Below are 21,861 nucleotides of genomic sequence, written 5' to 3'. Positions count from 1 at the left end.
ACAAATGGACGAAGAACGCGACTTGGGAGTTTTTTTGAGTTAAGAGCCGATATTCGGACGATTATTTGCTTTGACTTGCAAGCGCAAACTTGACTTCATTCAACTCAGTTCACAATTAAAAGCGTTTTTGGAAAATATGGAACAAATCATCCATCCATCCATTTTCTGATCCGCTTGATCCTCAAAAGGTTCGCGGGGGGTGCTGGAGCCTATCCCAGCTGTCTTCGGGCGGTAGGCGGGGGACACCCTGAACCGGTTGCCAGCCAATCGCAGGTCACACAGAGACGAACAGCCATCCGGGCTCACACTCACACACAGGGACAATTTGGAGTGTTCAATCAGCCTGCCATGCATTTTTTGGAATGTGGGAGGAAACCGGAGTACCCGGAGAAAACCCACGCAGGCCCGTGGAGAACATGCAAACTCCACACAGGGAGGCCGGAGCTGGAATTGAACCCGGTACCTCTGTAAGGTCAATGTTCTAACCACTGGACTACCGGGCCATCCTGAACATATCATCAACAAAAAAAAAATGGTGTCATGTGACATGACAGACACACCAACTAAATTGAGTAACATTTTAATGTCTTTATCATGAAAATTGCTACAAACAAATAAATAATTAATACACGCATACAAAATCTTCCTTACTAAATTTGTATGCGTTATTTCCTAGTATTTATGCAACCAATCGATTATCTATTAAAATGATTGCATTTCAATATATGTTGGAGATATGGGCACAGATAGGCGTTGGATCATCAAGATATAAGTCACAACACACAACAAGTTATAACTCAGTTTTTTTATACATATTATAGAGTTCTTGTTGTTTTTGTAAATGCACAAACACAAAATAAGTTTCTTTAGGAGGATGCTGGAATGAATTAATGGCATTGCCATTCATTTCAGTGGGGAAAATGATTTCAGATACGAATATCGTTAGTTGCAAGTGTGGTTCCCCAACAAATGAAACTCAGATCTTAAGGCACTACCGTAGAACCGAGAAAGTGCTGAGTTTTCTCTAAGTCTCACACAGTCGGCATTTATTCGAGTATGTAAGGTGTCCGGCTCACCGTTTCATGGCTTGCAAGTCCACCACTTGGCCGTGACGCAGCAGGAAGAGAATATTTTTTCATGACGATGTTTAGACGAAAAGAGCAATGACTTATCGTGCTTGACTTATGACCACCCAGCCTCTCATTTGAATGTGTGATGTCTTTTTCTTGCACGCGTGTGTGTCATGCACAGTGGAACTTCCCTCTGATGATGACGGCATGGAAGCTGGGGCCGGCGCTGGCATGTGGAAACACTGTCATCCTCAAACCTGCTGAGCAGACACCACTCACTTGCCTCTACATGGCAGCTCTTGTCAAGGAGGTAAAAGCGTGCTGTTCAGGTCAATTCGGACCCTTTCTTTCTCCACACTTTGGCCTTTCCGTTCACTTTGGCGGAGGTTAATCTTGGTCTCATTTGTCACCAAAGATTTTGTTCCAAAACTTTTGTGGTTCATCTCCCTACTTCTTTTGATGAGTGGTTTGCATCTTGGGGTATGACATGAATGTTTCTTCTTTTTAAGACTATTGATGGCTGCAGCAGAATGTATTCCAATGTCTGCAAAACCAATTTGTCTGCCATTTTACAGAAAAATGCATCCGGCAGTCTGGTAAACTCAACGGGCCACAGCCTTAATGCCGTTCTTGCAAGTGTGGGTTATGCCATGAAATATGACCTGTTATTGATAGGGCAGGATTAAGAAGAAAAAAAGATGAATTGAAACGAACAATGTTTCCTTTATATTGCCCGATATCCATCCCGCCATCCATTTTCTGATCCGCTTTATCCTTACAAAGGTCCTGGAGAGTGCTGGAGGCTATCTCAGCTGTCTTCGGGGAGTAGGCGGGGTGCAAGTTAGAGTGTTTAATCAACTTGCCATTCATGTTTTTGGAATGTGGGAGGAAACCAGAGTACCCGGAGAAAACCCACGCAGGCACGGGGAGAACATGTAAACTCCACACAGGGAGTCCGGAGCACTAACCACTTGACCACCGGGCCACCGTTGCCCGATATTGCTTCATAAAACTCGAAATCAATCCTTTAAATGTCTTTTCCCCGTAAATTCATGTGCCATGCAATGACAAACGTAATGATGATGACATCAATAGCATCAACATATCATTTGGATCATTTTATTCCCTCAACCAGAATTGAGAATCGGATCGAGAACCAATATCCATAATGGAATCAGAATCGCAATATTCTTATGACTTCCCAGCCCATCCTTTGGGATGAATAAATCTGCGGGACGATTCACTGAAGGTAGCGAAAGACGAAGAAGTAGAAAAGCTCGGAAGAGAATGAAGCAAAATGAGAAATGGAAGAAGGACTGCAAATGTCATCCTTGATGTGGCTGACAACAGGATTAGCGCCTTCAGATCACAAGTATGGTGATGAAATTAGAACAATATTATCCTGGTCTATCTCATCCTGCAAATCTGGAGACTATCAGTCTATGTCCTTCCTCTCGTTTGACGTTTTCTGCTGGTAGGGAGGTTGGGTTGGGTCCGGATTCTCCCGCACTGCCTGTGGTTTTACTTGGCTCTGCTGTCATCCCCACTAATGCTTGTTTCCTCTCATATTGTTTTGACAGGCCGGCTTTCCACCGGGAGTCGTCAATATTTTGCCGGGATTCGGGCCAACAGCGGGAGCGGCGATCGCTTCGCACATGGGCATCGACAAAGTGGCGTTCACAGGCTCGACAGAGGTACGTTTGGATGTGGAAGACCAGCCAATGGTGACACAGTGACCAACATGCGCAACGCACGGGAGCGTGCCGGCTAATTAGAGGACATTGTGCCGGCATTGGAGCCTAAATGACAAACAAATGGAGTCTTATATAAACGGCGAGCCCTGTCATTATTCCTTTTGGCAGCCATCTCTGATTTTATCTTGCACATGTGCGCGCATTCGTTCTGTCAAGAGTATACAAACACATCTGTCTAAAACACTGGTCCTCCTCTGTTAACCCTCCGCAGGATATCCACGCACTGTTGTTGCCTATATGACAGGCAAACGGTTCCCGGCAAGCTAAATTCTCAAGAACAAAGCATGTTAGCAAAAGGATCCAACGGCATTCTCTGGCAACTCAGCAGATTCTTCTCCGGCAGACCGTGAATTCATATCTGATCTCTTCAACTGCGTACAAACCCAGATGATAAAAGCTTTTATAGTAAAGCCAAAGTAGAGTGAATGGTTTAATGTTGCCAGCCTGTATTTCGCAAACCCCTTTTTATCAAATGAGCCGTGACCACTTTGGATTACGGAGTCTATACGGTCTGTTTTGACTCTCGGGGTATTCATTGTTAGCTGCCCTATGATAAGCACCCCCCCCCCCCCCCCCCCGACACACACACACACACACACACATCAAGATCACAAGAAGCCAAAAGCCGCAGTTACAAAAGCAGACATACCTGAAGTACACTTCAGCATGTTTTCCATTGTGAGAACTCAGGAAGGGTTTCGGGCATCGTCTACGGGGTGAAGCTAGCCACGCATCGCCAGGATCTGGTCTAAATTTTCCATTCCTTCATCCATCTTTGAGAAAGTTTGTTCTCAGTATGGTTGTGAGTGAGCTGGAGAGAGGCAGGGTAGTCTGGACTGATCGCAAGTCAGTGACAGGGCGTATGTAGACAAACAACTTGCTCATATTTGTACCTGTGGACAATTTAAAGTCTTCAATTAACCTAACGTGCATGTCTTTGCAATATGGGACAGGAGTGCACACAAGCATGGGAACAACATTCAAACAATGCATATCTATATCTATATATAGATATATATCTATATATCTATATCTATATATCTATATATATACAGCGACCCCCCACCCCACCCCTGCGAACCTTTTGAGGATAAAGCGGATCGAAAAATATATATCGGATTATATACACACACATACAGTATATATATGGCGGCCCGGTAGTCCAGTGGTTAGCACGTGGGCTTCACAGTGCAGAGGTACCAGGGTTCAATTCCAGCTCCGGCCTCCCTGTGTGGAGTTTGCATGTTCTCCCCGGGCCTGCGTGGGTTTTCTCCGGGTGCTCCGGTTTCCTCCCACATTCCAAAAAACATGCGTGGCAGGCTGATTGAACACTCTAAATTGTCCCTAGGTGTGAGTGTGAGCGTGCATGGTTGTTCGTCTATGTGTGCCCTGCGATTGGCTGGCAACCGATTCAGGGTGTCCCCCGCCTACTGCCCGGAGACGGCTGGGATGGGCTCCAGCGCCCCCCGCGACCCTAGTGAGGATCAAGCGGTACGGAAGATGAATGAATGAATGAATGAATGAATATATATATATATATATATACACGCACACACACGCACATTGGCCAGTCTTAGTTGTACCCCGCCTCTCGCCCAAAGCTAGTCTCCTGCTCAGCTGGGGAAGCGCGATAGAAAACGGATGGATGTGGAAAAACAGTTCTACAGAAATAGACGTGAATTAAAAGATGTTGCCCAACTTGGTTTCCCTCTCACGCAATCTTGCATCAAGGCACCTACACGTAGTAAGACAAACATATCTTTTGTTTTTAATCATCCCCGTCATGATTGAACATTTCCCATGAGAGTGGCCAGCATGTTTCCCCCCCGACAAGTTTTCCTGTTGTTTCGCGTGATCTGGAATCAATTAATGTGGAAACAAGCCAGTGCTGTCAGAAGCTGTCCATGCCCAGACAGTGAGTCACCGCAAAAGTAGTAGCGGGATAACACAGAAGAGAGGAGCATCTCCTCGCTGAGTGCAGCTTGGTGCTGTGCAAAGTGTGTGGCTGCAGGTGGATTCGGGTTGAACTCCCCCGCGGCGACTCACGTGAGGCTGTGACTCCTCGTGGGAGAGTCTGGCAGCGCAGCACGTTATGTTTACTTCTCATTGAGGACACGCTAGCCCGCCCTTAGTCAGCCACTACTCTGATCAAAGACACATGAGTCCAAGGAAAATGTTATGCTGTCTGATTAAACGTACGGTGCGGCGCCAACAACGCACACCTGACAGCTCAGGGGCCATGCTGAGAGAATGTCTTTTGTTTACAGAGGTGGTTTTCTTGGATAAAATAATTGTTTGCTTTCGCTTCACTGGCCCGATCGAAGGGCAATAAATCTGCCTTTACAAAGACAATACTCTTTCCCTGTAGCGTCTCTGATATGTGGACCCACACACTGACGCAATATCAAGTGACGAAGTGGCTTATTGACCGAGCCCGTCACTGGTCGGCTCGCTAGCTCTCTAGCCCTTGAGCTCGTGAACCTAATAAACTGTTCACTTTTTCTAAAGTGCCTCTGTTTTGGGGGATCCACGCGCAGCACATGGAGCAAGATGGTGAATTGGAGGGTCCTGCTGCCGGTCCGCGGGATAGCTCTTAAGCTAGCTAGTGGACATTGGAACACATTGACGATAGCATTAATATAAATAAAGCATTTGTTCGCGAGACTCAATGGCACAGGTGTTAAAACTAGATTTCTCAAATTTCAAATTCTCTTCTGTAATAAATAGCAAAACCTCGATATTGCAAGGATGTTCTTGTTTCCAATCCCCACTATTACAGTCACTTAAACAATAGTTGAACAAATCTAATTTTAAAAGTAGCTTTGCATCATTTTGTTGTGCAGTGTAAATGTAAAAAATATAAGGAGATGATCAAACATTTATATAACGGCCATCCGATGGAAAGCGTATCTACAATGTGGCCGGTGACAAAAATGAGTTTGACACCCCCGCTCTATGGACTAGGCACACATCTTTGCTATGTAAACGCAATCGTTAAGTAAGAAATGGAATGGTGATTGTTTCAATTCACAACTTCTATTGTACATTATGTTTTGTGGCTCCCAAAGTTGACACGAGTCACGTAACTCGGTAAGAAATACTTTTACAAAAACATGAGTAACTCGTTCAATTACTTGTGTTATTGCCTAAATGTTACTTTTGTCACGCTTTCACCCCAACACTGAATATGAGCACGCCACTTCTTTTGTGGCAAGTTGACAAGCAGCCACCCACACGTTGTTCTCGCTTTCCTCCCCTCCTCATTCATATTGCTTTTCAGTTTGTACCTCCAAAACTCATTGTGCTTGTGCAAGACTGCGGAACTGAAGGAATTCAACGCCGCCACTTGATTTAGTGAGGAGGCATTGGGCCTGCGTCACTATCGTATATATTTGGTTTCCCTTTAGGTTGGAAAACTGATCCAGGAAGCAGCTGGGAAGACTAACTTGAAGAGAGTGACGCTGGAGCTGGGAGGCAAGAATCCAAACATCATATTTGCAGATGCCGACAGTAAGTTTACGAGTGATGTTTTCCTCATTACTGCATTGCCGGGCAACCGTGAAGCCGAGATTGGGTTGGATTGGATACAAATTTATTGTCAAATTCCCTCTCAACATAAAACAAGAGGAGCCGCTGCGGGTGTCCGCACCGCCATCAAAATGCTGGATGCTACCTGGCATAAACGGTGACAATAACAATGAATTTTCAGATAAAATTCAGATCGAGGAATTTTCTCTTTGTTGCCTTTTGATATACAAATGGTGAATTCCCAACTATGCAAGTGAACGGCAAACTAACAGAAATATTGTGCTTGATTATTTTGGGACTTTTGTTCATCAGTTGTTTCAATCTTGATGAGTCTGATGAATCCCGTCTTATGTCGTTGTTGAAAGTAGCCTGCGACAAATGAGTATAAATACAAAGTGCCGCAATTTGTGAGAGGAATTTATTTTCAGGAGTTTTTTATTTATTTATTTATTTTTATAACAGGTTTCATATTCAAAAAATGATATCATCCTGCATCCAGGAAACGTGGAGGTCACCACACTCTTTGGGGACAAACAAAGAGTATTTTCCGGACCCCCCCCAATAGAACAGAATATGCAGAAGGTGTGAGAATCCTAGCATGGGAGGGTTTTGGAAGGATGAGTTTCAGACAGATTTGAAGTGGCTCAACAAACTGTCCGAGGCGAGGCGTTCAAATGCTTTCAACAGCCGTGAGAGGTTTTCCCCGAGGTCTGTAAATCAGGAAAATAGACCCTGACTCAGTCAGTGCTTTGGGCGAGACTCATAAATCACGGGGGTCCGTTAACACTTAACAGCAGGGTCCGTTAACAGCAGGGTCTTGTCTCTCAGGTGTCACATTTACACAAGGTAATAGTAGCCTCGCAGATGTGGCGATTTCTGTTTTTTCATCTTTGTTGCCGAAGAAGGTTAATCAAGATTTGAATCCTCTTGAAACTGATGACTTGACTCGCTCTTTCCTCAGTGGATCTGGCGGTGGAACAGGCCCACCAGGGCGTTTTCTTCAACGCGGGCCAGTGTTGCACCGCAGGCTCGCGCGTCTTTGTGGAGGAGCCCATCTATGAGGAATTTGTGCGCAGGAGCGTAGAGCGAGCCAAGAGGAGGACGGTAGGCAGCCCGTTTGATCCCACCGCGGAGCAGGGTCCACAGGTGAGAGGGCAAACGCTTTTCTTTTTTTTGGATTGGAGCTCGTATCTTTTGGGGAGAATCCGACTTCCTCGCCTTTTATTGCGTGCCTCTTTTGTTAACAGATCAGTCGGGAGCAACAGAATCGCGTGCTGGAGTTCATTCAGAGCGGCATCAGTGAAGGCGCAAAACTGGAGTGTGGAGGCAAAGCTCTCGGCGTCAAGGGCTTCTTCATTGAGCCCACCGTGTTCTCCAACGTGAGGGACGACATGCGAATCGCCAGAGAAGAGGTACGGTTGCTCACAGGCGGACAGCTTGTATGTCTAACCACTGTCCATTTCCTATTTTGGGGGCCCGGGGACACACATAGATATAGTGGTCTGTCCCCACGTGTGAAGCGTCGTAAAACTACGACACCTCTTCCCTCAGGCGGCGGGAGCCATGCAGCATTGTGTCACTTAAAGATTGAAAGTCCCACAGTGACCATGAAGTCAAAGTCAAACGTAAATTATGTGGTGCTTTCATTTGGAAAGTTGCGCTTTTGTTATATGTGCACAAGCGGGGATGTTAAGTCCAAGCGAGTGTTGCGAGAATGAGCTACGACTTGTGTCTGCCCGTGTTGCCAATTTAGTGACATTTTTACAATTTGTAGTAACTTTTTTTTCGGACCCCTCCAGCAACTATTTTTTTCTTCCAAAAAAAGAGACAGCTAAAATGACAACACTGGTCCTAATGATGGCAATGTTCCTTTTCCTGCACGGTGTAGGGAAGAGGGCCAAGAAGATTTGGCCTGATAAACTTGTAATGCTAATCTACAATTTTGTTTACAGTACATAATGACTGTATTATAAAGGATCACTGTATGAGTATACATCACTGCCAATCATATTATACGTTCCACTTTTCTATATATTTGGCAGTCATGACTTGAAACGGCTAAAACAATTTGCTGGTTGGTGCTCAAAATTCATGTTAGCATTTTTAAAGTGGAAAGATGTCGTTTTAATGACTGCTTATAATGTTGAATAAAATGTGTATTTCCCAATTATAACAACACATACCAAATCGACACCCAGAGCAATTTGTGCAAGCAAGACAATATGATTTTTAAAAAAAACTCGCAGACAATGAAAAAGCTGAACAAGAAAAAAATGCAGTATTTGGTCCCCATTCAAAGAGGGTTTTTAAAACATCCCTTTAAATGCCAACATGTGGCAACATGGTATCCCATAAAATTAATAAATAAATACATTCACAAAATACGTTTTCAGCTGATGCTATTATTGGACCCCGATATTTTCTGTTTAAAAAAAACAAATAAATAAATAAGTAAAACACGTGCTACACTGAAAAAACATACTTGATTTTCAGTTGCACATGACTAAAATGTGTTCAACTAATACATATCACTGGTTTAGTTTTGAGTAAAAGCATTTGCCACATTTTAATCATGTGCAAGTACATCCAAAGAATCTTTTTTTTACAGTGTACATATGAAACATATTGAAGAATTGCAATGTGCAGTGGAATGTATTTAGGCCTCATTCGACAATGCACGTCAACAGTGGTTGCTATAGCAATACAGTTTTATGATAAAATAATACAAAATTAATACATGCAAAACAGTAAAACAAATGAAGAAAGTTCAAAAGAAAAAAATAGTGTTTCCATGAGTGTAATAAAAAAGGTGAATGAGTTCTTCCTTGCTCCATGTCCCTCGCCCTCCAACAAGTTTCGTGGAAGGCGTTTATTTGCATATTCTCGCTACCAGACAACCAAACTACGTCGAAAATATAACCGCCTTGGCGGAGGTCGCAATTCAGTCAATCACCATTACAAACCTCTTGAGTTGAGCCATGTGTATGTTTTGAAATGCTTTGCAGATTTTTGGACCAGTACAGCAGATCATGAAGTTCAAAACGATGGAGGAAGTGATTGAGCGGGCCAACAACACAGATTACGGTTTGGCCGCTGCGGTTTTCACGAGCGACATCAACAAAGCCATGACCGTCTCTACAGCCATGCAGGCTGGCACCGTTTGGTAAGTTTCCTTTCCACCTCCACTCATTCACTCCGCTCCTACAGGCGGTACCTGCCCTTTGTACACTTGGCGCTCACTAACTCCATGCTGGCCATTTGCCATCTTATTCATTACATAAGAATTTTTTTTTTCCTTCTCTAGCCCGCAGCATAGACATCCTGATGTAAAACACTGCAACAGAGTACAGCGACTCACAACTACAACACTATTGTACATGTAAATTGAAACTTTAATATCATGACGTGTACTGAAATGGCTATAAAATGTTACTTCTTGATTTCACCCCTAATTGTGCAATTTTTCTTGAACAATTATGCGTAGACCGCTTTGGCTCAGGGGAGTTTTTTTTTTTAAGCTAACAATCACAAGCCAACGTTTTTCACCACTTGTGATAATTCACTGCAATCGTGCCCACTAGGAAAAGCAACATTTGCAAAATGTCCCCGGCGGCCACGCAGCCCCATTCAGGCCACAGTGAACAAAATGGAATGATCGTGATAAGCCGTCTAATAAAGTCTTGAAACATTTGCCTGGACAGTCACTGCGCAGCTGAGAAACCTATTGGGCCACAGTAAAATTGGATGCATGTAATCAAGCCGGACAGGACGTCTTTTTTATTTTCTTTTTAGATTCAAACTTTTGCTATCAGAAAATTATTCCTGAACTCTACGGGCAATGTTTTAGAGAAGCTAAGTGTAAAATTAAACTAAAATGAAGTGCTATTCCTCACCCTCCGATGAAAACATGGAGATCGCAGGGAAGTGTTTGCAGAGTGAGTCAAATTCAGATTAATTAATTCATGGATGAAATTGATTTGTATTTTAAGTCATGGTCATGTCATTCCTCTTCTCATGTTATCAACGGTGAGCTTTGGGAGTGACAAAGAAAACTAAAAATAGGCCATTGTGAGGCGTAAAAGCACATGTGTGATTTGAAGTCTGGTGAGATTAGTTGAGGAAGTTATTCCAGGGAATTTTAATTCCAAATTGTGCCATTTTTGAGAGTTTGACTTTAGAGGTTCCACGGGTTACTTTCCCAAATCTTTCATTTGAGGCACCCATTAGAACACCAATTAATGTGATTCATGGTTGTTGTTCTTTACTCTGCATCTTTTAATCCATCATCTCTGAAGTCAGATTGGTGAACTCACAATTACGGTTTCCTTTTTCAGTTTTTTTTCTTTCTTTCTTTTTTTATGTTAAACAGAATGTACAAATTGTTTTATTTTAACCATAACTGATGTGACATGACATAACAAATGTCGGCTTTTTCAGCTTTGTCTCAAAATATTCAAATCCAAACGTCCTCAATGAACTGGCACCAAATTGTGACGTTTAACCCGGAATGAAGTCTTTATTTCGCTTTGGAATTTCTCCTGCATTGAATAATTCCACGTCGTCTTTCCCAGATGGCTGAAGTTAAGCAACTCCCAAATATGCAACTGACTACTTTCAGCTGTGTTTGCAAAAAAAAAACCTAATGGGATTATGTTATCAAATCCAGAGGGTGGCTAAAATAGCAATGGCGCTGGTGATGACATGTTCCTCCATCCATCTTCATGAACGCTGCTATGATATTCTGCTTTGGCCAAAAATTCAACGCCGTGAGTCCAACGCGCAAGAGTAATAGTGAAGAATGTTTTGTGTACTTTTTAGGATAAACTGCTTCAACGCTCTCAGCACACAGTGTCCATTTGGAGGATATAAAATGTCTGGCAATGGACGTGAATTGTAAGTATGACTTGTGAGGAACTGTCCACTGAGTGTACACAACGAACTACAACATCACTAATATTGACTTTAGGGCTTTTTTGAGAGGATATGACCAAACTCCTGTGCCAATAGTCTCTCGCAGTTAGCCATGAAGCAAAATGTGTTGAAATCCAAATCGGATTGGAGAAAAGTCTACTAAATATTTGTAATGATGAGGACCGGATTTGTGCCTGGGAACAAACCTTATAACTAACCGATGCTAATGCTGTAATAAAGTCATAATTACAGAAATATTTGTCTGAAAAACACTGCTCAGCCATAAAGATTAAACCAACAACACAAACGGTGACAACGTGCTCTTACGTCACTGAGCAAATTAGCTCATCACAAGACATTCGTACGATCCAACTGCGTAAAGCAGTCATAAACAAAGTACGGCCCGGGGGCCATTTGTGGCCCACTGCACGTTATATTGGCCCATCACATATTCTAATACAATGATACCTCGACATATTGTACCAGTGCGCCAAATTCCACGTTTTTTTCCAGTTATGAGCCATCCATGAGAAGACATGACAATGAAAAACCAAACCATCCACCCAACATTCTTACGATTTCAGATCAGAGTAAATTCAGTTACGAGCTCAATGGGAAAGGAATGAACTCATAAAAGGCACCACTGGAGTGCAATTAAACAATATCAAATATCAAAAGGTCACAAAAAGAAAAAGTGAAAACGTTAAAAGATGGCACACTAATGTTTTTATGAAAAATACCAATGTAGAGTTCACACTTTATTGTTCCAGTCATTTTTCATAATAAATTAGATACCATTTATAACATCTAAAATGAAAAATGCTGTTTTTACACGATGTTTTGGTTTAAAATGTTTCTATGTTGATTGTTAAAAACTATCACACAATTTTTCATTGAAAAAAAATCGATACATCACACTCCAACTAAAAGCATTTTGCCGAGATGAGCTGTTTGCTATCGTGACAAAGCCAAGCCAAGATGTAGTACCCCCCGCGCCCCATTAAAGTGGAAGTCAATTCAAAAACTTTCTTTGCAATAATGTATTTTATGTGCCCCAACTAAAACAGTGTCTTGATTACGTGCCGGAATATGAATGAAGCAGAAAAATCCATCCATCCATTTTTGTCCATCTCAGTGGGCTGCCATTTTGCACTGTACTGCCAACTGCTGACGAGTAACCTCCTGGCTCACCCGTTTTCCAGGTTTAGTCACGCGACGCTGGCAAGCCGAGCTCATGGGCACTGTGATGTAAATTCCAATCAGTATACGCGCTTGATGAAAACTGCTGATAATGTGCAGATGAGGAGATGTAGCGTGAAACAGTTTTTCACCATTTCCTCATTTTGGGGGCATGGCTAAAGCGGTGTACAGTGCCAGTATCGATCATAAGTCCCTCCTCCCCCCACTATTTGGCAACTTGAACATCTTCCTTCAGATCAGAAGTTATCTGCCGAAGTCGTCTCTATGTTCTATCTATTTTGAGAGCGGAAGACAGATTAGCATCTGGCTAATGCTTGCTGTTGCGCAGGGGAGAGAGCGGCCTGAGGGAGTACTCCGAGGTGAAGACCATCACCATGAAGATGGTCGCCAAGAACTCGTAAAGCAATCCTCGCGTTTTCCGAGGAGGAGGAGGAAGCATCTTTCTCACTACCGATGGGTGACAAACCATTGAAATCTCCATGTGACTACAGGCTGTGACCGCTCTCTGATCCTCGACCACGCTCACTCAACCCCCTTGCACCCTTCGGACAGTCAGCCGGTCCCAATGAGGTGACTTGCAGCTGATCTGAGTGTGTGCACCGGATAACCACTGAAGCACCCCCGTTTACATCCTCCACTAACTCCACTAAAGCACTCACAGAGACAATGGGGCAAACCCCCAATAACCTGCAACCGCTACACCCTGAGCTCCATCTCCACTTCCCCTCTTCAGAGTGTGTGTGGAAGCTGCTGCCAGACTCCGTCGCCGCACTTGCAATCAACCATTTCAATGCCGCCCGTGTTGGAGGCTAGGCCATCAAACCTCACGCATCGCATTTTCGCTTTTCGCTCGAATTTCTGCAAGCATGTGCCACTCGGTTTCAAGACATTCTGATGATGTCATCGGCCTCAGTTATGAATGGACAAAATGTTAATTCCGAATTGATTTCTAATTGTCTTTGTTTTAACTTGACTTAACACTGTATGACAAACTGACTTTGATTTGAACCTCTTAAAAAAAAACTTTTACTCTCACCTGCTAAAAGAGGAATAGATGTGTTCTGTTATGTAATGAAATGTTATGTAACTGATTGTCATTGATGTGCATCTATGTTATGTTTATACGACCATATGCTATAAAATTATAAAATGACCAGTTTTTTTTCAGTAAAAAAGAAAAAAAAGATTTTTTTTTTCCTGTAAACTGTTGGTCTGTGTGTCATTACTGGAGCTTGAATTCTAAATGATGCATTGGCGGGACTGGCTGCTCAAATTCCATCAAAATATTTGGGAAATGCACCAAATAAGTTGAAACATTTAAACAATTGTAAGTGATAAGTTGGTTCAGATACGTGATTTGAACAGAGCAATAGTGACATTCCAACACCGGGCATCACTCTGCAATCTGTCATGTACTCAGTACATACAAAATTAAACTAGCTGAACGCAACATAATGTAGCAATTCGACTTTGAAAGTTAGCCATTTCAGTTTCCCTAAACGATGAGAAATTTTGCCGATTCAAACTGAAGTTATGACGTTTCACCACACTACCTCATTCTCAACTCAAGTCTTCTTTATGGAGCGGAGCACTGAAACAAAGGGACAATTGACAAAACATCATTTAAAAACATCCAAACTGTTTATCCTCACAAGGGTAGCGGGATGTGCTGGAGCCTATCCCAGCTATCTTTGAGGTGTAGGCGGGGTACATTCTGAACTGGTTGCCAGCCAATCAATCGCAGGACATTAAAATAGTAACAGAGGTTAAAAGCTACTTTTCAGGCACGTTTGAAAATAGACAACGAAGCGGCTTGCCTAAAGTGCGGTGAAAGGTCGTTCCATAGTTTGGGGCATGTGACAGAAAAAGTGCCGTTGCCTCTGAGCTTCACTTAGACTTCCAAACTTGAAGTTTACTGTCAAGCTAAACATACAACAAAGAGAATTACACGTATATTTAAAAGAACCAAGCGACGTTGCCTGAAGAACATCCCCCTCTGACTTAACGTTAACATATGATGGAAGATACCATTGCCATGCTAAGGGTTAGTATCAACACTCGTGGCTTTACCCAACAGATATTTAAACACAGATGCAGACAAACAAAAACAAAACACATGTAGACACCCTCCATCCATCCATTTTCTGATCCGCTTTATCCTCACAAGGGTCGCGGGGGGTGCTGGAGCCTATCCCAGCCGTCTTTGGGCAGTAGGCGAAGACCGATTACCAGCCAATCGCACACAGAAACAAATTGTGCTCACACTCACATGAGGAGCAAATTAGAGTGTTCAATCAGCCTGCCATGCATGTGTTTGGATTGTGGGAGGAAGCCAGAGTACCCGGAGAAAACCCACGCAGGCCCGGGGAGAACATGCAAACTCCACACAGGGAGGCCGGAGCTGGAATCGAACCCTGCACCTCTGCACTGTGATGTTGACGTGCTAACCACCAGATCACCGGGCCGCACTACATGTAGAAAAGAATATACTAATTTCCCAGTGGTTGCGGCAGGTGCACCAGAAGCAGCCCAATGAACTGGACTGCAGCATTAAACCATGACGCGCAAACTGTTTCATACTGATCTAATCATGTTATCACTCTGTTTTTATGACATAAAATACTACAGTGATATTTTTCCAAATTGAAATGAAAACGTTTTGGGAGGAGGTGGCATTTCCATTCATTTTAATGTACATTTTTTGACAGCGGTCCTGGAAATTCTTTTTTGACACACCTCAAACTTTTTCTTTAGTGAGAGTCTGAAACAGAAGTTTTATTTTAAAACTCGGGGGCATTCCCCTGCGCCTCTGTAACTCCTTGCCTTGGTTACGTGATAACAGTATGGCCTTGTAAAAAAAACTAGCAACAAAAAAAAAGTCTTTGGAGCGCTTCTTCGGAAAGAGGTAAATGGCACATGATGAGAAAGAAGAAGCGGAGAGAACATCCAAGAAAAGGAAGCTGCATTTAAGAGACAATTCCAGCATTCCTACTTAAAATACGGGTTCATCACGCAGCCAGACAGCTTTGCGTAATATGTGGCGACAGGCTCGTGAATGAGGCAATGAAGCCTATAAAACTAGGGGAAAAAAAGATGAAAAGAAAAAGCACTGAACACCTCGCTTCCATTTCCAACATCCTATCAGAAGGATTTTTTATTTTCCGGGAAGAAAAGAGCCTCGTGACTGTGAGGCAGTCGCGCTAAGCGCCGCCTTACCTGCTGCCCTCATCCATACATGAAAAAGTTTGATTTGAACGACTTTGTTCGACTGTTGTCATGCAAACCTTTCATCGTCTGGCGTCAAGGATTCAACGGTCCACGCAGACTTACGTCAACAGTTGCCATTGCTGTTCCTGGCACTGCACATTATTCCACCAACATGTTGTACAGTGTTTTGTTATGAAAGGCTTCAAACATAATTGTGTCAGGCAGGGTCAAGCGTTGGTGGTGGGGGGGAAACAAGAGCCGCTCTCGTACTACCACATGATCATAATCGACTTCTAGACATCGACGACTTGAGTCTTTGCGAGACGGCGTTGACAAGCTTGGACAAGACAGAAACAAGCCCAATTTTGGACAATCTGAACTGCCCCGATAATAAAGTCATAAGACAGTCGCCGTACATAAAAGATACATCCGGTAAGAACCTTTGGGCTTAAAAGGACCGCGATGCCTTGTCGCGAGTGCGCCGACGTGATAGATAGGTCACGAACACCTCGAGTCGAAGCTATCACATAAAGCATAGCTTACATTAAGAAGTGTTCTTCTTAAAGACTGGTCAAGGCGTTATGGGACAGACAATCTATTGAATGATCGAAGCCGTATCTTGGATTGACGCCAAGGTTAAGTGCTAATCCCGTATCCATCAACACTTGAATCCCGATACAAATGACCCCCACTATGTATTTATTGGAAGGAGCACTTATAGAGCTTGATAAGTATCATTCAGCGGCCATTACCCTCTGGTCAGAAAAATGATCTACGCAGGCCATTTCATGCTAATCTCCGCAATCAGCTCAACAGCCTCCAAGGTTCCATTTTGCTTTGAATGGAACTTTGGGAGGAAAAGTCTTAGCGTGGTGATCTATTGGTGCTCTGCGGTGTGCCAAATTCATTGCTGAAATGACTGCTGCGTACCTTGGGGACGTCAATGAGATGGTGACATTGCAGCTTCGAATGTCGTCATATAATGGGATCTTGACACATCTATTGCCAAGACAGCCATCAAAGTGACCCGCACGGCGACGGCGACGCAACGCCGCCACCGCCGCGCTAACTGCGACGTGGGACGACGCAACGTGACACGTGCGATGCCGTGCAAAAGGCTTGACGTTCAGAAGATTGTCCATTTCTGAAGCATTACCAAAAATAATCACCAAAGCCTTCTCCCAAGGATGATGTCATCGTAATGATTGTAATTCTTGCTGTAATTATGTCGAAATTGTTTCCATCTGTCCATCAAGTGAGTCACAGGGGGTGGAAGTGTGATGCAAGTTGCACAAATTGAGTTGTCTCTCTCATTTTGAAAGGAAATAAATCCATCTTGTTTCTATACCACTTATCCAGAACAGGCTCACATGGAACTGGAACAAGGAGGCCACCTGGAACCTCCAGTACGGTGGTTCGTACCTCCACCCTCCAACCTTCCCCCAATTTTTTTCCCCCTTTTATTGTAAGTTTCAGGGCAAACTTCAAAATATGAGAATGAAAATGAGAAAAGTCTCAAAACCAACATAACCAACATCCACAAGAGGTGGATTGGGGATGATCAAGATTTAAATGGTGCTTTGTGTGTAATAATTGCACCCCCCCCCCCCCCGACCCCCCAAAAAAACACGATAAATCAATTTGGATTATTTTGAGTAAATTGATATTTTCATTGGGTCAATATGAACATCCATCCATCAATTTTCTGACCCGCTTATCCTCACAAGGAAGACGTTTGCGGCGTGCCAGCCATCTTTGGGCGGTAGGCAGGGGACACCTTGAACTGGTTGCCAGCCAACCCCAGGGCACGCATACACAGACAACCATCCACGCTCATACTCACACCAAGGGACAATTCAGAGTGTTCAATCAGCCTGCCATGTATGTTTTTGGAATGTGGGAGGAAACCGGAGTACCCGGAGAAAACCCACGCAGGCCCGGGGAGAACATGTAAACTCCACACCAGAAGACCAGAGCCGGTCTTCCTGTGCGCGGTAAGGCTGACGCGCTAAGCAATCATCACACTGAAAAGGGAAATAAGTCATCATAAAATGGCACATGGTGCTGTAGTATAAGCGATAACAATAGAGTTCATCATGGCAATGATGCATCGTCCCGCCCTGACATGCTACATACAGTATGTTATGGTCCACATCAATAGTTCATAACTACAATATCTTACAAGATTATTACTGGAAATGGCCAGTTTCTTATTTTGGCCCGAAGGAATTACCAGCACAATACAAAGCAATGGAACAAATAAGTAAACTGTGAGAAAATGAGCTCCGCAGTGGCCTTTGCCAAGTCTTACCGTGCAGTTCTTTGTACCTTGGTATCATAACATGAGCCGGACCAACAGCACCTCAATAATACTGATCATAATACTTTCCAAACTTGAACACAATAAGTTCTGCAACAATTTAAATCATTTGATGATGGGAATCGCATTTCCGCTGTGACTTAAGGAACAGTGCTCGGATATGTACCAAAAGGCCAAAAAGCATGTTCAGCATATTGCACCTGCAAATGATCTCGACCCAAAATATCCTAAATGGAAGCCTTTCTATTTTTCTAGTTCTATTGTAGCCTGCCAAATGCAAAAACGGTGTGTCGTTTCAAAAGAAATACACTGTACTTGAAGTAAACAGGTGGTTAGGAAGCTAGCTGAGTTGCCCTTGAGCAAGGCATCGAACTGGCCCATTGGCTCTCTGGAATCTTAATATCAGAATGGTCTGCATTAGATCATCTGTCATTTTTTTGCCGAACAATTCGATTTATAACGCAAATGCATTTTATTGTTGTTGGTGGTACTTGATGAGCTCATTATTTTTTGAGGTGCGACCTGGTTTATTTCGACAGCAGTGGTTCTCACAGAGACAGAGCTCCGCTTATCTGTGCACAAGCATGTTTTTACATCTGCACATCTAAAATAGTAAAAATATTAAACAACTACAGTTACTTCACAAATGAACACAATTAAGACCAGTAGCTCCTGCTATGTTGGGGGTGTGGGGGGTGGGGGTGTAATGATTATGAGTGGACAAACAATTCCAACATTTAGCTTAAGAAGAGAGGTAATCGAAACGAAAAACTCCAAGGTGACAGAAAGCAGTTTTCTCGAGGTAATGAAGACCTGGCTTTAATGTGGCCAATGGAAGAGTTTGTCGGGAATATCCATTTGTCTGGTCCATTTACAACAGCGTCTTCCATCAGCGTAGGGGCCATTTCATAGGGGCTTCCATTTAAAAAAATCTTTAACCCCAAAATGGCAACTCTTCTCCATTAAGATAAATCAAAGATATGCCAAAAGGAGGCCGCATCTTGGCCATGCAAGCCATTTGGACGCTCCAGCGCTTTTATGCTTTTAAGGAAAGCGCGAGGAACAACGTGTACGGGAAGTCTTTAAGCCAGAGCGGGTCTTCTGCCAAGTGTCTTCTAACCTCCGCTCTTCTGGTTTGGGAGTTAGCGAGTTTCCCTTTTCCTCTGACATCACTCTCCGGGATCCACAAAATGATAACACGGCCTCGCTTGCATGACATTAGCGGTTCCTTGAATACACGCGGGAGTGTTGTGTTAAAAAAGACCTCCCGACGACGGCCTCGCTGCAGTTTTCCAGCAAGCGGCGGCAACAGCGCAGCCGGTGTCCATGGGAGAGACTCAACGGATCCACGCGGACACAAATTCCCAGACTATGGCAAGGAAATACATATTCTTGGGCAAGCGTCTCTTACCGCGCACTTTCTGAAGGCATGGATTGAAGGAATGACAGCTGAAAAAATAGCCAAAGCGCATTTACATATGCTGACATTCGGTTCTTAGAAAACACTTTATATTTTTTTACATTGCAATAAATCTGAAGAGGCACCTAAACCTGAGCCTTTATTGGATTCAAACTCCAAAAGTAAAGCAAATTACAACCGAGCAAAAAACGTTTTTTTTCCGCTGCTTCATCTCTGAGAATAGTTGCTGTGGCATATTTTGTAAATATAAAATAAAAATAAAACACGTACACAGAGGAAAGAAAAAAAATACACCTTGTGTTTTTGTTGTGGTTTTTTTTAAATGTCAGTAATGCAAGCCATGTGTGAGCAGGACCGTGGAAACAGGTGATGATAGCATTATGCTGAGATTGCAAACAGATGGAGGAGGGCTTGAACCTACTCTTGTGTCACTGTCGGGGTCATTAATAAAGATTTTCCCCCTCTGATGAAATGATTTCGCCACACTTAACTTTGTGGAATATGTAAACAAAGGAGAGGCCTCTCTCTGGGGTGATTTTTTTTTTCATGAGAATCACTTGAACGAGTTAAATAACTTGTTTCGTTTGGGTTTAATGGTCCTCACTGCTGTTTAACATGGAAGCCCGTTCTACCTCATTGGGACTGACTGAGGTGAGGTTGAGAGGATTCACTCGGCGCTAAATGGCAGGTTATGGCCCCTCACTGTACTGCGGGTGTGTCTATCCAAGAATATGACACAAGGGCTTTGTCACTCTTTCTCAAGCTGTTTTTTTCACCTGCGGGTTTTGACAAATTGGACACTTGATTTTCCACCTCCTTTTTCACCGGCCACATAAATGCACAGGACGCGTCTGCTTCACATCAGGTGAGCATATTTAGGGCCACCAGAGGAATGTCGACGGCAATCAGACTTGATGAAGCGGCCCCAGAGACGCAAAGCAAAGCCACTGTACGTGTTCGAGTGGGACAGGACACTGTGCAGACGTTTTGTGAATGGCAGCCAGGCCCACCCCTGAGAGATGCTTATTTAGGGAGCAATTACACTCAGCGGCACTGGGAGAACCAATGGCTGCCACCCCCCCCCCCCCCCCCCCCGCCCCCCTAGCCCCAACAGACACCCGCTTGAATGCTCATCTTGACCTCAAGTGTTGAAGTCGGACATGTTGAGAAAACAATGACACTACAAAACAAACAGAACCCAAGTCAAATACAGCCGGGCCTTGAGATACGAATTCAGTCCGTTCGGTGACCGCACCTGTGACTTGAATCACTCGCATATGAAATCCTCCCCCCATTGAAATGAATGCAAAAACGCTACAACATTGTACTTTGAATTTAAAAGATAATGAAACATAAATGACAAATAATTTGGTTTTTCCTCACATTGTTTTCATAAATAGCCACCCAGGGGCAGTATAAAACAGACGGACATATTGTACTGTATCGTACATCTGTTCAGTATACACTTGTCAGCTCCTCGCAGAGGATAAATAATAATATGAAACTGTTATACTGAATATCTGTGTTACTGAACTTTTTTGTTCAAATATCACTTGTTATGACCGTTATATAGATGTGCTTCACATTATGTGTTACCGTTAATGGAGTAAAGGCTGAGATATGTGCTGGTTTTCAAAACACAGCCAAGAGGGCGTGGCTGGCATATTGTTATAACTTGTAAGTCAATTTATCCATTTTCTATACAGGTTGTCCTCATGACAGGATGAGTCACAGTTGAGCTGGCTTTGGGCAAGGCGGGGTACATACCCTGGTTTGATCGACAGGCAATCAAGCATAAAGCACATTTGGATCAACACTATCACACTCACACCTGCGTACAATTCACAGACACGGTGTCCGCAGGCAACAGGTAGCCCCCAAGCACCACAAGTAACGGTCATTTGAAAATGCAAATATTTACAGAGATTTGTAGAGATGGGTTTCTTACATTGATATGATCTGGCTGTTATTGTGCCCATTATTCTCTCGTGCCTCTCAAGCAGAGATTCAAAACCAAAATGTGAGGCAGCCATGCTAACCATTACATCGTTCCACGGATAATAACGACATGACTCGTGAAAAGAATCCGAGCAACTTTATTGATCGGCTCCGTTTCTTATTCATTGTTGTTCATGAGCTATGTCTCATGACTTTATTTAACTTTCACCGAGGGCAATTGAGAGCACATTCTCATTTGCAATGCCAACAATGCAGCAGAAAACGGAGTCAAACAAAGAAAAATAAAAGCTAATATAAACTATTTCGTGTGGTATGGTTACCTACCGTTTATTATCTACTACTGAGTTGTTGGTAATTGAATTTTTTTAGATGTAAATGTTCATTTCATTTTTAGAGAGAGAGCACTTTTTGTGTTATGATAGTGTAAAAAATATTTGATTATCACGCCGTATATGTTGTGCTTGAGCAAGAGTTTATGACTCGACTTACGAC

At 43.3% G+C, this 21,861-nt stretch overlaps 1 protein-coding gene across 1 annotated transcript in view; it reads left to right on the top strand.

Moving 5' to 3' along the window:
- The window catches only part of aldh1a2 (aldehyde dehydrogenase 1 family, member A2), a 31,020-nt gene extending 17,353 nt beyond the window's left edge, over positions 1-13,667 (top strand). Inside the window, exons 6-13 of the mRNA XM_052063793.1 lie at positions 1,252-1,380; positions 2,651-2,764; positions 6,232-6,334; positions 7,314-7,498; positions 7,600-7,764; positions 9,358-9,515; positions 11,171-11,245; positions 12,792-13,667. Coding sequence (XP_051919753.1) covers positions 1,252-1,380; positions 2,651-2,764; positions 6,232-6,334; positions 7,314-7,498; positions 7,600-7,764; positions 9,358-9,515; positions 11,171-11,245; positions 12,792-12,864 — 1,002 coding nt within the window. The 3' untranslated portion in view covers positions 12,865-13,667. The remainder of the gene's footprint in view (positions 1-1,251; positions 1,381-2,650; positions 2,765-6,231; positions 6,335-7,313; positions 7,499-7,599; positions 7,765-9,357; positions 9,516-11,170; positions 11,246-12,791) is intronic.
- The last annotated feature ends 8,194 nt before the right edge of the window (positions 13,668-21,861 follow it).

The sequence above is a fragment of the Hippocampus zosterae genome, chromosome 4 (genome assembly GCF_025434085.1).
Source record: "Hippocampus zosterae strain Florida chromosome 4, ASM2543408v3, whole genome shotgun sequence".
Lineage (NCBI taxonomy): Eukaryota > Metazoa > Chordata > Actinopteri > Syngnathiformes > Syngnathidae > Hippocampus > Hippocampus zosterae.
The sequence above is the reverse complement of the archived record's forward strand: the minus strand, read 5'-3'. Positions and strand labels throughout refer to the sequence as shown.